General features: G+C 40.7%; 1 protein-coding gene across 1 annotated transcript in view; it reads right to left on the bottom strand.

Annotated features, from left to right (window-relative positions):
- The window catches only part of Fbn1 (fibrillin 1), a 223,642-nt gene extending 215,596 nt beyond the window's left edge, over nucleotides 1–8,046 (bottom strand). The window contains exons 1-2 of the mRNA XM_027925732.3: nucleotides 7,892–8,046; nucleotides 6,926–7,270 (exon numbers count right to left, since the gene is read on the bottom strand). Coding sequence (XP_027781533.2) covers nucleotides 6,926–7,089 — 164 coding nt within the window. The 5' untranslated portion in view covers nucleotides 7,090–7,270; nucleotides 7,892–8,046. The remainder of the gene's footprint in view (nucleotides 1–6,925; nucleotides 7,271–7,891) is intronic.
- Nucleotides 8,047–17,859: the final 9,813 nt, after the last annotated feature.

A 17,859-nucleotide genomic window follows, 5' to 3' on the forward strand; every position in this document is an offset into this window, starting at 1 on the left:
CAAACCCTGATCTCAATGTCCCAAGATCTCAAACACTTCATATCCTTTCCACTTCCTGCCTTTTTCACTCAAATGTTTCCCTTATTTCTCTCCTACTCTCCTCTAAGCTTTCATTTATATAATCAAACTTGCCAAGCCAATCAACCAAAACTGCTCACTATCTGATCATCAAAAATATTTACTGACATGTCCAGTTGCTAGGTATCCCTAGAGATAAATAAGACAACAGAATCACTACCTTCAAGAAAGTCTCAGTCCTAGCTGACTGTCAGTTTTTATCATATATCTAGATCAGAGGCTGGTCAACTATTTCTTTAGAGGGCAAAGAGCAAATATTTCAGTTTTGCTGGCCATGCTCTCTGTCACAGTTACTCTGCTGCCACACAGCACAAGCAGAAAATCCGTAAACAAATGGGCATGATTTTGTCTCAATAAAATTCAATCTTCCAAATCAATCGGCTCGGTCCACAGTTTGCCAACCTCGAGACTTTCAGTACTTGGAGCTTTCTGATTAAGCCCATTCCCATTGTGATCTTTCCCTTGGCTTGTAATAGTATCTGTTGGGTCTTCCCCACAGCAATAGTAGAAGAAGATTCTGGGGAAAGGAGGCATGAAGGGTGTGAATGAAAGAAATTCACCAGCTACAAGAATTATTGTAATTGAGAAGCAGTAACATATATTGGTTAAGAGATCTAACTATGAAGCCAGATTTCCCAATTTTACTCCAAGTAAGTTTACACCCCTGAAAGAATTACCCAAACTCTGTGTCACTGTTTCCTCACCTGTTAAATGTGCAAAAAAGTTTAATGTCCCACCTGAGGAACTTTGTATTAAAGAAATTAGTATTTGTAAAGTGCAATCATGAAGAGACAAATCAGACTTTGTTTTGTTTTTTTTTAACCCCGATTGCTTCAATTTAATGTAAAAATAGATGGATCTGAGTTCACAGGCAACCAAAGCAAAAAAGTTAAACAGAAAGCATTAAATAACTTATCTTACCAGTAAGGATTTAAGATACATTGTTTCCCCTGGAAAGAGAAAACCCATGCGCAACTCTATCTGAGAGAAATTTCTCACATGGGACATGAGAACAAGAGATTCCTGATGACATAATAAGCAACACCTTTGGCTCAGAACCCAGAACAATGTAGAAGGAGAATTTCGTGACTCTACCACCATCATAAAAATTCAAAATATGACATTAAAATATACTATATGTGCCAGGCAGGTTCTCAAAAGTCTATAATCCCAACAACTTGGAGGCTAGGGCAGGAGGAATGCAAATTCAAGGTCAGACTAGGTAATTTACCAAGACTCTGTCTCAAAATTTAAAATAAAATGGTCTAGAGATGTAGCTCAGTGGTAGAGCACCCCTGAATTCAATCACCAGTACCAAACACACACACACACACACACAATACATGTGCCATCCAAGGTGCCAGCTGGCTGTGACATTCTATGTTTCTTTCTGTGTTTTATCATATCATGGTAGAAATGAGAGAGAACATTTCTAATTTAAACACTATACGATTAACTATACTTAGGATTTGTAAACTAACACAAAGCATATTAGGAATTTTTTTTAACTTTAATTTCATATTAGGAATTTTAAGTGGAATTTTACCAATGGATTAGTCCTACATTATCATCCAGTGGAATGAGAAACCAAAACCATAAAGTTAATGGAGAAAGACAATTTTAGTATTAGGACTTTGTCTTTAGAACATAACCTCTGCATACCTCAGCTCTCATTGTAAAAGGAAATTAATAAAATGACCCATCTTATATAGAGTTGTCTGGCACATAAATGTCATCTAAATATTGGCTACTCTAGCTACAATTATTATTACAGAGGCTCCTGACTGTTCTGGATTTACAATTTTTTACTTTATGATGATGTTAAAACAGTAACTATTCATTAGAAACCATGCTTCAAATTTTGCATTTTATTCTTTTCCTGGACCAGTGAACATGCTGGTGCGATACGCTTTCCCGAAATGCGTGGCACCGTTTATCAGGACAGAACCCCATTGTAAGTTCATCTGTTTTATTGACTACTAGACTACATGCCCTCTGCAACCTGCCTGTTAACTCCTAGTTCCTATTCTCCATTCTCCTACTTTCACTGCTCAGCCCCTCCAGGCTGAGGGGTATGATTCTGGCATTCCACAGCTACATTTAGACTGGCATTCAATCAAGCCCTCCTGAATTAATGAACTCTGAAACCCCACTTAATGACGAGTTAGTGGTAAAATGCTTACAAGCAGACTCTTGCCTTTGATGATTTTACAAACTAATGGGAAAATCAAGTTTAATCACGGTGAAACACTAAACTCTCCTACACTTATGTGTAAATTAGTCCTGCTATAATACAGATTTCAGTTTTCACAAAGAATTTCATGGCAAAAAATTTAGGTCACTAAAGTAGGCCCATTTGCTAGATTATTTTTTAGAAACAAAGAACTTGTTAAACTAGTTTATTTCTCTTTAAAGAAAACAATCACATTAAAAATTAAAGGAAAAATGACCAGATTGTCCAGATAAGCTATTTGGCTTTTATATGAATACCCTAATAATTTATTTAGTATTGTATTTGAACCATGGGTATAATACTATAATTTTTAAGTTCTTCTGCTACAGAAGACAACAAAGGAATGTTTCGACAGTCTTTAAAATTCCAAGTAAGCTTGAAGAGATGTCTATACTTCTGTTTCCTTCAGCCCTCACCTTGTTTCATTATAGGTTGATATGTTTTAATTAATTTGTGTTACCAACAATTTATGCAATTCTGTGAAGAATCTCAAATGTCTTAAATGCTACAAAAGAGTCACATAAATACATATTTTATCTCTATCTTTTTGCTTAAAATGTGGAATTACTGAAACCTTCTATTCAGGAATATCTTTTTAAAATTGTGTCTCAATATTTTAGCTTAAATTTTTTGGTAAATACAAAATCAAACCATACCACAGCATGAGTCTTTCCCCCATATTTAATTATCAGCCCATCTGACTTCGGATGAAGTATTAAAGTCTTCTTTGTAAAGTTAAAATGGACGGTATAAAGTTTACAGAACTTTTTCTGTGTTCTCTGTTAAAGTTCTTTATTTTAATAGCAGACTTCTGTGTAATTAATCCCTTGGAGTTTGCCGTCACATAATCTACCCTGTGTATGAACTGTTCCATGTGTATTTTTCTGGTAACAAGACCTCTGGAAAAAGTAAACAAATAAACAAAGACCAAAAGGAATATGCATGAGGGGACAAACTACAATCAGGTCTCATATACTTATGAGCTGAGAAGAAAGGACAGAAGACTCAATCCATGTTACTGGAGATTTAGGAAAAGGTTGTCTTACTGTAAGGAATTTTTCCCTTTGACATGAAACTGCAGTATTTCCATATTTGGGAGCTAAAGCAATAAGGCAATCATAAATAAAGGGCACATAACTACTGCTATTCAAGTAGAGTTAGTTTTTTTATGCATGTGTTTTTAAAAAAAATGCTGTACTGTCTCCCACACTTTTTGCCTAATCACAGAAGTTTAGAACTTAGCTGAGAAAAATTCTTGTGAACTGAAATACAGACAAAGTTAGGATTTTATTATTTCTCCTAAAGTCATTTCACACGTGTTAAGCCATGCCCAAGGGAAAACTATTATACATTCACTATTTGAAAATATTTTTAAAACTTGCAAAATTCTTACTTGAAAACAGAGAAAAGCACAATTTTTTGCAGAGTGAATGGGGACCACACTCATATTAAAAAAAAAAAAAAAGATTTCCTGTAAAAGCAGAAATTGGCGATTTAGTCTAAGAAAACACAGAAAAAGCTGGGAAGAAACTTGAGGATGCTTAAATTTCCACTGTGGAACAAATTCTGCTGCCCACTGGAGGGGGGAAAAAAAAAACACCTGCAACAGGATGAGAGGAAAGGAACATGAGCGAGGATGGAAGACATATCCAAGGAGGAAAGACAAGGCAGGTTCCTGGTTTATGAAGAGAAGGAGCTGAAAGGAAAGGAATATATATTTTTAAAATAGCAAGGCAAATTTTACAGTCACTTGACACATCAGAGAAAAATTGGAAGGCAGTATTTCAGGGGGAGATTAGACCAGTGCACATCAGATACCAATGAGCTTAAAGCACCTTTTAGCCAGGGGAAATATTAGTGAGGTGCTGAAAGTTGCTGCCACCAACTTCACATCAGGCAGCTTGAGGGGTTACAAATCACTTTCACTTCATAAACTATGCATCTCCATCAAAATGGCAAGCAGGTTTTACTGCAGTCAAAGGCTTAGTTTTGAAGCGGATAATATTTTAATGAGAAAAAATAGAAATTTCAAGCAGTAACTGGAAAAATGTAATACATAGCTGCTTTTCCTGATGATTTACACAGCAGGACATGGTTAAAAGACTCATTCATGTGAGACTCTAATGGCAATAAGTAGAGAGAATAAATTTCAAATGCAGTTCAAATTTAACATCAGAATGGGTGCTTGTGTAAAATCTATGGGAAAAACTTTGATCCAGCAATTCTACTTTTATAACTTTATACGACATATAAACTTGTGCATGTACACATAAGCATATATATAAAAATGTTAGTAACAGCAAAATATTTAATATAATCTAAACAGCCATCATTAGTGAACTGTTCCAGCCACATCATGGAATTCTATACACCAAGAAAACACTCAGGTTAGATTCATATGACTTAATAGATGACTACACTAGAAATACATAAAAAGTAAACAAAGTTCAGAACATTATGTATAGTATATTCCATGTACTAAAAATGATGCATGCATATGTGTATATATAATATACATATATTTATGTGTATATATACATACTTATTTCTGGAAAATTCATAAGAAAATGGCCTCTGAAAGTCAGGAGAGAAGTACTTTTAATTATATATTCTTCAAAATTATTATTTTGAACCCACAAATATAGATAGGCAACTTTATAGATAACATGGCAAACAAAAGCACTCAGAATTACTAATCTGTTCATAATATGTTTTAGGAAGACCTTATAAATACTTTGCAATAGTATTGATATATTAGTGATCCATTAGTGCAATGATACATTAGTGATCAAATCTGTGAGAAGTACAAAGAGTGATCTCTTTGGTGATTTAAAAAATTAACTAGAAAAATCAACAGAAATAAGTGCTGGTGTGAGTAAAGTGTGGCGTCCTGTTAAGCAACAAAGAAAAGCTTAGTTTCTGTTTTTGCATGGGGTCTGTGCCTCCCAAGGAAACACTAGGGTTGGTGACAGCACATGGAGATGAGCCAAATGTCTGGCCAGACCTAATGTCTCCCCACAGATTTTTATCCACAGAACTGAACTCCAGCTTCCTCTGTCTATATGCATAGAAGCAATGTCATCAAGAATAGTTATTATGATAATATTGTATAGCAGAAATATACTTTTGAGGGGGGAAATGAGATATTAAATGAAGCTCTTTAGAGAACACATGAAAAGCAAAGTTTCGGTCCATCTATTGAACTTATCATGTGGCTGGCACACAGGGCAAAAATGTCTGTCGCCTGATCAGGATCAACAAATTTCATTTCCAGTATTGGTGGAATCCTGGATTTATTTCCCACAAAGGCCAAGACAGAAACTGAATTAATCGTGACTACTTTCTGGGGTTAGAAAATCACACACATTTCACTGCTGTTTACATACTCAGCTCTCACAAGCATCTTGTCCTTAGTCCAGACTAGGACTCAAAAACTGGTCTGCTCCATTCACTACACATCTTCTTCTCATACCTGGACCATGAAAACGCAAACTTCACTACATACACATAATTGAAACAGCCCATAGCAAAAAAAAAAAAAAAACAGTATCCAGTGGGCACCTTCACTTGGTCATCCAAGGCCATGTAATAAAGCTACACAACATTCAGGAAAGAGCATCAGTGAGAATTATACAAATTTATTTAAAAAACTGTATGTTTACTGCCTGAGTTCATTTAAAAGGATCTTCCAAGTAGATAAAAGGGATCATTTATAATCCATCCTACTATTTCTATGCAGGCTTGAACTTGATCTCAGAAAGTGACTTCTCTTTTGATCTGAAAAATCTTAAAGTGTATTCATTCACACCCTCCTTCAATTCAGGGAATTGACAACCAACACTTAGTTCAACCTACCTAATTTAAACTTTCCTGCTGAACTATTTTCTGTAAGAGGAGCATTTAAAGCCAGTGAAATAATGCTGCATGCAGGTAACACATACACCACTAGTCTGAAACACACACTAGCCACAGCGACATAACTGCAGCAGTGACATGGAAAGCTCCGCACAACCCAACCACAAGTGCTCAGAAACACTTGTCCAGCTTTGCTTCCAGTGTTGACATTTGAGGGGGTGTATACCCCCAGGAAACTCAGTCCCCAATCTTAATAAGCATAATTTCCGGAGGGCCAGCTATTAACCATGCCTCTTCTCTGTCATTGGAATGTTTTCCTATCTTTGCTCCCTTACAAAAAGAATATCTGCAAAGACGCCCACAAGCAAACTACTTTGCCCTAAACACAACCGGAATTACCGTTGAAGGGAAAGGAACGGGCTTCTCCTTTTCTCTCAGTCACAGCTCCTCCCCTTTTTCCTCAAGGAACCCTTCTCGCCTCCCAAAATCTGCCTCAACAATGGCCCAAGATTGCTTTTAACCAAGACCCTTCTGCTGGGGCCAGAATCTTTCAGGAGCCAGAGCAAGGTGGCTTAGCTCCTAAGGCGGTGAGGAATGTGTAACCTTAGGACCTCCAAGGTGTCCCCGGGAGATCTTGCTAAGGATCCTTCCACTGTGGCACTGTGGAGAATTGACCCGGTCAGTTGCTCTAGATCTTAAACTCAACTCGGGAGAGGGGGAAGGGAGACCCACACCAAAGAAGCTGACCCGTTACATTACCCCTTAAGCGCGTCGAGTCCTCCGCCGCCTCGCCTCTTGGCCCGGGTGGCTCTGGTTTCCTTCACGTTTCCAGCCTCCAAATTGGCATCCGCCCCATGGCTCGTGTAGGACGCTAAGAGCACGGTAAATCCCAGGGCGATCTCCAGCAGCCCCTCTCGCCGCATGATGCCGAGCGGCCGCCGGCTCCCGCCTCCTCCTGCCGCACCCGAGGCTGTGTCTCGAGTAGCCTCTGCGCCCTTAAGCGCACCGCGCCGCCGGGGTCCCGCTGTCCCGCCGCCCGTCCCCCGGGCCGGGCTCCTCCCGCCTTCCTCAGGCGCTGCTCCCACTTCAGGAGGCCCCTGCCAGCTGCAACAGAAACAAATCCCCGAAGGGGGGAAGAGATTCAGGGCATCGGGATGCTAAAGCCTCGCGGTCCCCATTCCGGAGCCCAACCCGCGCTCCGCCTGCGCGTGGCGCAGTTAATTTGGGTAAGTGAAGACCGTTTGGTCCACATCTGGCTAAAAAGCCCAGGCCCCCGGAGGCAGCGGCTCCGGCGGACCCCTCGGCCTCCTCTGCTCCGGCTGACGAGCGCGGCGCAAAGTACCCACGCCCGAAACGGTCGTAAGCCCCGGGGCGAGCTTGCTGCGTTTAGTTTTTAAAAGCACGAGTTGCGCGCGTTGCGCTCTCTGAACGCCCCAGCTCCTTAGCCCGTCCTCTCCGCCAAGTCGCGGGACTGGAAACCCGTCCCGCCGGCTGCGGAGGCTACCACCGCCCCCAGAGCAACAGACGCCGAGCCCGGCACCAGGCGCCCCGGGCCAGGAAGCTGTCAGGCAGGAGAGAGCCAGCGCCAGCTGTGAATGTTCCGGGACAGCCCCTCACCCCTGTCCCTGTCCCTGCCCTCGGCGCGGCGCAAACGCAAAGCCTCCGTGGCTGGATCCCCAGCCCTGGTGGCCGCCCGACCCCTGTCGGGACCTCGGCTGCACCCACTGGAGAAGCTTCGGCTCCGACTCGGAAGCGGCGGCGGCGGTGACTGCTCCTCGGACCTGGCCCCAGCAGCCGCTGCTGCGCTGCACTGCGCTCCGCCCGCAGCTGTCCCAGCTGTGGCCGCCTGTCCGCCTGTGGCACCCACAGTCTGCCCCGGCTCCCGCGGCCCCCTCCTTTCCCCACCTCTTCAAGTATCGTCAGAGCAGCGGTTTCTCGCGAGAGAAATACTTTTTTTTAAAAAAAAGGAAAGAAAGAAAATGACACCCCCTCCTACATCCCCCTCATCACCACCCCACCCCCCAGCCCCATCCATCCTCCCTTTCCACTCCCCTTTGCCAGCCACCGCCTCGGCGCGGGGCCTCCCTCACTCGCTGGATTAGTGCAGTGGGAGGAGGCAGAGGTGAACGGGTCCTGCCTAGCCTGGGACTTTTCGTTTTGGGGTGGGGAGGAGAGAGAATGGGAAGAAGTGGAGTAGCGGTTTACCCAGTTCTGTGGTTGAGAGGTCTGGACCCGAGATTAACCTCTCCCGTGATCAGGAAGCCAGTCGGCGCGGAAAGCTGTGCCACCTGCACCAAGAATGCACGCTGAAGACCGCAGCCCGGAGGCGCGGGAGGCCCTGGCCGGAGAGGAGACCCATCCTGCCTGCCCGAGCGTCCCGGCGCCGCCTCCTCTGCGCCTCTTGGATCCAGCATTGAGCAGAGGCAAGAGGCCGGACCGGCAGGGCACATCACAGGCCTGGGCCATTGCAGGGACTGAGTGCAGGCGGGGAAGGGGATTCTGCTGCGACCATTTGCTGCGCGGTGTACAGAGCCCACTGGAGGAGTGGTTTTTCTGAGACTCAGTTCAAGCCACCCACCCAGGCTAAATCCAAAATACTCCAAGAGTCTGAGCCGGATACAGAATCAGGGGCCTGTGAATACGGGGATTTGGAATGGGGGCAATGAAGAAATAGTCCCCTCACCCAGCCCATAGTTTAGACTAAGATTTGTTTGCACGGATGATTCCTTTTACGTGTATACACACACACACACACACACACACACACACACAGAGCTGCTTGTCTAGCATATGCAAGGTGCAATGAATACAATGATTCCAGAGCTCATAGTATTTATGGCCTCCTTAGAAAATCCAGTATTGCCTGCACCTACAGAAGTTAGGGAAATTAGGGAATCCAAATTGGACCCTAGGTCTGGAACTGAAGTCCCCCAGTTACAACTACCAGCTCTCAAGACAAGAATAAGAGCTCACCACAAACAGGAACCCAAAGTATGCATCTTTTAAAGGGAATTTTCCTTATTTGCAATAGTTTGTGCCCAGGGGCTTATGAAAGTTACTCAACTTCTTTCTAATTGCAAGTTGGACCACACAGACTTATAATAGTGATGATGAACACGTTCAAAGTGTTGAACATATATTAAAGTCATGGTCTTTTAAGTATGTTGTCTAACTTAATCCTTACCTGCAAAAATTCTCTTCACGGATCCGTGAATTAAAGCCTTGGTCACACAACCTCACTTGAGTAAAGTAGGTCATTCATTCAAGATGTATTTTTTGAGCACCAATTTTCTACCACATGGTGCATGGAGGACCCAGACTTACTGGTAAGCAAGACAGAAATTTTCTCTCCTCACACAACAAGTAACCTACAGGGAAAGGCAAACTTGAAACAAATAATGACCCAATTTTACTTGCTTGCTTGGAGGATATATAACAGGGTGACTTGACCTAGGCTAGGGTTGATGGAGGAAACAGCATTTAACTCAAGTCTAAAACATGACTAGCCTTAACATGTAGAGAGGGTGGTGGTTCTTAATCCTGGCTACACAGTAGAATGACCTGAGAAGTTTTTTTTGTTTTGTTTTGTTTGTTTTGTTGTTGTTGTTTTTAAATCCAATACCAGAACCCAAAACCAGAGGTTCTGGAGTGGAGCCTTGACAGGGATATTTATGAAAGCTCCCTAAATGGAGAGGTAAGGATGTTATTTAGGATAGGAAAAGGGTCTAAGCAGAAGGACCAGAGAGAAAGGGCTGCTAGAGATCCAGGACAGCCCTATCCTGACCTCCAGAGTTTTCTGGACTGTTTTATACCTTAAGTAGAATGTGGAAACCCCACCTTCTTTCCCTGTACTCCAGCAGCATGCCAGACACCACATGCCCCTCTCTTACACTCTCCCATCCAGTGACACGTTGGACAGCATAGCAGCAGCCAAATGCAGGGCTTTTCTAAGGCTTTGGCCCAGGAAGCAAAGAGCAAACTCTGGTGCTCCTTAAGTTCCCCCTCCCAGCATTTCCAGACATCTCTATTATTCCCAACTCAACCCTATACCATCCTCCAGGGGTTCACCTTCAAGGGAGAAATTTAGATTAAATGCTTTTATCTGACCTTTGGTTTTCCATCTTTCTCTTTTTTCATTGGCCCCTTCCTCCAGTAGAGGAAAGACTCTTTAAGAAATTCAATTCAATTCAATTCAATTCAATTTAAGAAATTCAATTCAATTCCACTCTTTGAGAAATTCAACCATAATAGTGGAAGCTCTGAGGGGGGAGTAGGGAGGATAACTTAATTGATTACTGAAAAGAAAATACATTTTTAAATATGTAAGAAATAGCCACATTTTCTGGGCAGGCAATCATCACACTACTTGCAACAAAATTCAATAACCGATAATGAAAACACTCATCTTTGCAATAGGAGTTTCAAGATCCACCTCTCTTTAAATTTAGCACAGTTCATAGCACTGTTTGCAAAATAAGTCTTTGAGTTAGAATTCCCTTGTCCCACCTTTTCATTTCAAGCAAATTTGTTATGCTAAGAAAATCTATTTAACTACTTTCTCCTTGTTTATAAGATATAGCTTATTCTAGTCTCTCTTGTTCAGATTTAATGCACTTATTAACAGAATAATTTACTTAGAAATTAATAATGACACATAATTATAGTATTCCTATTATGCATTACACACTATGTTAAGTACTGACAATTAGAATATTTATTCTATTGTTAGAGTGAACTATATATTTTTTCCTGCACTCAAGCTACTTATTGTCCTTACCTATACTGTTGATTTTTAAGGAAAAGGTTGCATTTCATTTTAAAATTTTTTTTATACGTTGATGGAGCTTTATTTTATTTATTTATTTATTTATATGTGGTACTGAGAATTGACCCAAGTGGGGTCAATTTGCTAGGCAAGCACTCCACCACTGAGCCACAACCCCATCTCTGCATATCTTATTCACAGAAACTTGCACAGTGTCCTAAAAACTATAACAAAAGACAAATAGTTTATTGACTGATCAATTGGAATATAGCATTTTAGCTTTAAACCCACTCTCATGACTTTTTATCTCTTAAATAAATATCTGTGTCAGTAAGGGTTCTTGTCTACAAGCAATAAAACTAACTCTGGGCCATTTAAGCTTAAATAATATTAAGTATCAGATTGCTCATTGAACTTGACTTTAGAATAAAATGTGGAGTAGTGTAGTTCTGTTGTAGATACAGTAGAAACAAGTAAAGAACTTCTTCAGGGTGATGCCATTTAGGTTGATCAATTCCAGCCATGTTGGTCCTTCTGTCATTCCTCTCAGCATTCAAATTCAAAGGATCCTATTGACCTACATATTTCAGAGAACCTGCCCACAATCCTGAATAATGGAGGATAATGGAGCATTTTATGTGGATGGTCCCAACGAGAATGCATGCCACAGGAAAGGGGTGGTGTGTATATAGAGTTTGGTTATGCACCCAAAATGGGAGTTATTGATGCTTGTTGGACACACACAAAAGTCTTCATATATTTGTAACATTATCTCACAAATTTTTGATTATGTTTAGGACGTACTGAGATAAAGTATTTTCAAGTGCATAAGAAATATACTAAATTCAGCTCCCGAGATCTGACATTACAAATTAAAGCATGACTTCACAGAAAGAGTTAACTAAACTCTCACACAGCTCCAATTCCCCACATTGAGGGTAGATCACTCATGATGCAATTAGTTATATCATCAAAAACTAACTTTTGATTCTTAGTATTATAGAATTTTGTAGTTATATAGCTATATATATATATATATATATATATATATATATATATATATATATGGCTGCTGTCAGAAATCATACCAATTACAGGCATGTGGAGAAAAATAATAGCTTCACATACATAATATCATTTAATTTTTACCACAATTTTACAGTATATTGAAAACTAGATTTACAATATTTCTTATCTTCTTCCATCAAGAAGTGGGGTCTATTTCCAAACTCTTTATATCAGTTTGCTCTGTGTCTTTCTTTGACCTATAGATTATGGTGGAAGTGACACTGTATGACTTTAAGACTAGGCCTTATGAGACCTTGCAGCTTCTTCTTTCACTCTATTAGATGTTGCTCTAACATCTAATAGATGGCCATGCTGTCAAGATGTCCAAGGTAAAAGGCTAAGTGAAGAGAGCCCCAGATGTCCCTGCTCAGTCAAGACTTTCACCAAGCCTCCAGCTACACATAGCTACATGTGCAAGCCCAGAAGAGCAACAGAACTAACCAGTCAATCCACAGAATAAATATATTGTTGTTGCTTTATGCCACTCAGTTATTAGAGTGGTCCCATACAGCAGGAGTAGATAACTATTCCAAATTTTATGACAGAAAAAAAATTGTCACAACAAATAACAATTGTTACAGATGAATAAACTCACATTCAGAAGGGTTAATAAATTTGTTCAGATTTACAAAATCAGAAGGAGAGGCAGTTCTGGAATGAAGGGCACTTTCATTTCATCACTGCTACCTCATCTGTGGCCACAAAGTCTAAGCCAAGGTCTAGGGTAGATGTAGCTTGGAGCTACTCCCAGGACCTGCAACACTTTTGCTTCATTCTTCAGGAAAGATACAATTTTGCCACTCAAGCCTCATTGCTATCTAAATCTGTATTCTATCCTACTTAGGAGTTCCATTTATTTCATGTTGCAGTCACCACGCTCTCCCCAGAGATCACAAGAGCCTCCATAGTCAACTTACCTGCCTCTCTCCTTCAGTTTCTAGTTCCCAATCATGTTCCTGTCTGGAAGGACAATTCTTCATACACAGCAGGTGCTCAATAAATATTAGATGAATGAACAAATGGATAAATAATTTTCTATCTAGATGGTGACATGATGAGAACTTTAAAATCTCACCCCATTCTTCTTTCTCATACTCTGTGCTCTGTGTAAAAGGAAGACCTACACCTACTCAACCACTCAAAAAGCCTTAGTGTGTTGTATTGCCCAGTAGAGTTTCAGTTGTCCCATTTTTCCCTTCTTTGGGGTAATAGGAATGGGCAGATCTCAGCTGTGAGGACCTTAAGACAGAGTTAAGTTGCCTGATTGTCAACATAGTGTATGTCCCTTTCTTTTCTTTTTTGGTACTGGGGATTGAACCCATTGAGCTACATCCCCCAACCTTTTAATGTTTTATTTTGAGACAAGATTTCACTAAGTTTCTTAGGGCCTTCCTGATTTGCTGAGGCTGTTCTTGAACTTGCAATCCTCCTGCTTTGGTCTCCTTTTTTCTTTTTAAACTGTTTAGTTCATTTATTCACTTAAACAATTTTGATGAAAGCTAGACACTATCTACCAAATATTGTGCCAGAGCTGAAGCCTCAACCGTAAAGAGGATGCATTTCTGCTTTCAAGAATCATAAGGCCTAGTGCATCAGAGCAGGTCCTCTCAGTGACAAGCACCATTTTCTTAGTGCACATACTGTTCTAAGTGAGATGCTACAAATGTTCTTCCAATTTTACAGATTCATAGAGATTAAGGTTTAAAAACTCAGTTTAAAATGACATAAACCAGTATTTTCTTTTAGGGAAAATTTGTATGTGTTTGTATGTTATATCCAGAATCCCGAGTAATTCCCACTTCAATGTAAAATTTTGATTTTGTGAGGGGAAAAATATGGAAAAAAAATGTTAAAAACAGGTGAAAGTGAATACTGCTAGAAAAACAATAAGAAATTTTTTTTCATTTTCATGATTTACTAGAAATTTTATTTATTGTGAAAAAAATTTAACAACTTTAAGGGTTTTTTAAAAGTATTTTTCACAAATCTCACCACCCTATTGCAACTGCTTGAATTTTTCTGTTTCCCTCTGGTCTTTGTCATCCTGGTGCACCTTACATAGTCAAAACCCTGGAGTATATATAGTTTTGTCTTCTGCTGAACAGAATTTGTTCAGCACGTCAGTGTTTAACCTTTGCATTTTGCAGATGGTGTCCCTGGGTGAGGTTTGCCTAGCCATGCTTCTGGCAGAGAGCATGTACAACTGTTGAATTATGTTATTGAAATAACTTTCATTACCTCAATCCCCCAAAGCAAACAGTTCCTCTCCACCCAAAACAAAAGCTCTGGTTCCCAGACTTCATTTCACTTGTGTTTTCCATGAGTTCTGTGACCCACCCTGGTATTCCCTGTCATTTTTTCTACCAGACATAACAGATACCAGCCCAACAGCAGAAGAGAATAAAGAAGAGGCCTGGCCAGCAGGAAAGGATATAACATTGTATCCATCACAAATTAAAAACACATTCTCTCTCAGCTCCATTCAATAAGTGTTTACCAAACATCAGCTTTGTGTTCAGACTATGGTAGAAGCCACCAAAAAGTGTCAGTGCTATTTCCTGCCCCAAGGGGTTACACCCTCTCTCAGGAGAGAGAAAATGACTGCATTATCAACAGACTTCCAAAAAGTGACAGAGAGTAAAGAGATGAAGGCAAATTCCCACAAGCATCTTACAGACAAAAATCCAACTTTACCCAAAATTTGAATTTCATTTCACTTTCATGTGTAATAAAATAATATTATTCTTTTGATTTTTTAAACTTATTTAAAAATGCACCAACTATTTATAACTTACAAGCTATGTGAAAAGAGGCAGTGGGGAGGAGGGGAGGTTTTGTCCTATGTGCCATAGTTTACTGACCCCTGGTGTAGAAGAAAAAAGCTAGTGCACAAAATGACTTGGAGATTCCTCTCCAAACTGGGTGTCGCCAAGACAGGAGTCCAGAGAGGACAGAAATGGGGTGGGGTGTGCTGGGCTGGGCTGGTCAGGAAGACTTAATGGAAGAGATGGGATTTGAGAAGAGCCTTGGAAGGAGGGCAGGATTTGGCTGCATAGAACAGTCTGGGCAGAACATTCCAGGCAGAAGGGATGAGCAGGAGGAAAAAGCACAGAAGAGGGGAAGATCATGGGCCAATGGAGACAGATGAGGTGTTTCCCCATCCTTCATTGTGACATATTCCTTAGCTCTCCAAGGTTTCTGAAACACGCCCAGAACCTGGTGTTTATGGAGGGGAGGGGTATCCTGTGGGAGTAGATCTTTAGACTGTGATTAATCATACTATATGGATATTTATAATATCCATCACCCAAACTTGGAAACACTGAGATCCATCTGATCTCTGGTTTAAAACTAATGAAGGGCAAACTAGATTTGATTTTTCTCCATCAGGAAACTTTCCAGGTTTCAATTAGTCACCTACATCAAGGCATTTTTATGGACAATGAACTTTTTCTCAGGCTCTTAATAATATTCTGATTATACCACAAGCTCTAACCCATATTTTCATGGCCAACCCAGAAAGCCTAGTTAAGAGTGACAACTAGCCTTAGCTAGTGAATTTATCTTTTTCTACATCTGTTTTTGTTTTTACTTTCAATTGAATTTTCTCTTAAAAGTTTAGCAATTAGTGGATACTAGTAATCAGTGGATACCTAAAATTGGGGGGGGGGAGGTTCTTGCCCTACTTTATCTCTTCCCATGATTTCAACCCCAGCTTATAATACTATTAACTCTCAAATCAGTATCTCCACCCCAGACCTCTCCCTAGAGCTTCAAGTTCAGACATCCAAGTTCTTGCTGGAAGCCTCCACCTACTCCTCCCACAAATTTTCAAACTCGCTGTGGTAGCAGTCTCTAAGATGGCCTTCAGTGATCCCCACCATTAAGGATTCACACCCTGGGATAATGAATAATCCCCTCCCCTTCAGTATGGGTTAGACCTAATGAGTCTCTTCTAGCAGATGGGATATCACTTCTGATGTTATGTTACAAAGACTACAGATTCCACCTTTTTTTTTTTTTTTTTTTTGGAACGGGGGTGAGGAGATTGAACTCACCCTTTCTTGTTCTCCTGTCCACCCACAGGAAATATACTGCCCTGTTGTAAACTGCCCTATAGAGAGACTTAGTGGCAAGGAACTGAGGGACAAATGGCCTGCCAATAACCCTTGATGAACTAAATTCTGACAGTCATGTGAGTGAGCTTGGAAGTCTTCAGATGAGACTGTAACCCCAGCCAAGCTGTGAGAAAAGTCCAGCCTGAGCAGCACTCCAGTGGTGTAGTGTTGGAAACCACAAAATTTTGAGGTCATTTGTTATATAGAAATAGATAACAACCATATCAGCAAACTTCCTAAACCTGTTCCTTCTAAATTCTCTATTTTAATTGTGAGGAGCACCATGTACTTATTCTGACAAATGAGTCTGATTTGCATTTTCCAATTATAATGGACATAATTTAGTAGTCTTAATTTGTTCCCTGTAAATTCCATCTGGACCTCAAGCCATTTACTGCAGGATTTTGTTAGCAATGATGTTAATGACATCATACTGGGTATCTTTCCACAGATAATAAACCCCTGGGAAGTGTCCAGAGTGATAGAGTGGGAGAAAGGAGAGTCTGAAAAATGCTAGAAAATGCTGTCCATAGTTTAAAAATCAACCACATGAATAAAGATGCAACAGGCATGGGATTAGAAGAACAACACTGGGATTCTGGTCTGGGCTTGCTACTAATCTGCTATGGCTTCAGTAAGTCATTCTGTTTGTAAGGGCTTTGGTTTCCTTTTCAAGAAAATGAGGGGCTTAGATTTCACTGAAAGCAGAGCCAAGGCTAGGCTGTCTCAGAATGAACTAAGGAGCTAGTTGAACTTCAGATTCCCATTTCTAACATTCACTTGATGAGGATTCAGTAGGTCTTCCAGGATATCTAGGAATCTGTATTTTAAAAATGCACAGTTCCCTGAAGTATATCCAGGTGTGGACATCTGAAATTTAGATCTGTTCAAAGGATACTTACAACTTATCTGTCATTGTTAAGCAGTTTTTTTTAATGCCAGTTCTACTTTGCATGAATTTTATAAAACACTAACATTTTAGAAGACAATTTTGTGTGTGTGCATATATGTTTTGTTTTCATTTTAGTTTCTTCTCAAACCCTGATAGATTCCCTTGCAGAGTCACTGGGATACCTGCATGTCAGTGGAATACCAGCTGGAGACCATGACAGGTCTGAGAATTGAGTGAAGAGGGGCACAAAGGTAAACACCAGAGGCAAATAGCCAAGTTAGCAGATGGGCTCCTTATATTCCCAGTACTGCTTAGCAATGCATGGGACAGCAAGAAGTACAAGAACTGTGTGTGTGTGTGTGTGTGTGTGTGTGTGTGTGGTGTATACAGATTTCATCCTTCTTGAGCTCACCTGAAATCACACCTCCACCCAGTGTCTGACTCAATGAGAAAACATTTGACATGATCTTCAATATAAAGTCATGGAAGCCCTTATTGAAGGACTGTTGAGGATGGGTGAAAGAAGGTCATGCCAAGTCACACACAGTGACTTTCTCTCTGTATTGTAGAAACCCTATGTCTCCTCTCTCAGTCCAGCCACGGTGCTTACCGCTCCTCCTCCTCTCTGCCCCTATCCTCTCTCTTGGGTATTCTTCAGCCTGCCTTCCTAGCCACTATAGCTTTGTAGGCAGTTATCTCCCCTTCTACCAGCTCCTCCCATTTGCTGTACAAAAGAATAGGCTCGACCTGCGATCCACTTTCAGTAAATGAGGGACATGGGATCATCGTTATGAATAACATATTTTTAACCTGGTACAGCAAAAAAAGGGAACTAACAATATAAAGTAAT

Source organism: Marmota flaviventris, chromosome 2 (assembly GCF_047511675.1).
Source record: "Marmota flaviventris isolate mMarFla1 chromosome 2, mMarFla1.hap1, whole genome shotgun sequence".
Lineage (NCBI taxonomy): Eukaryota > Metazoa > Chordata > Mammalia > Rodentia > Sciuridae > Marmota > Marmota flaviventris.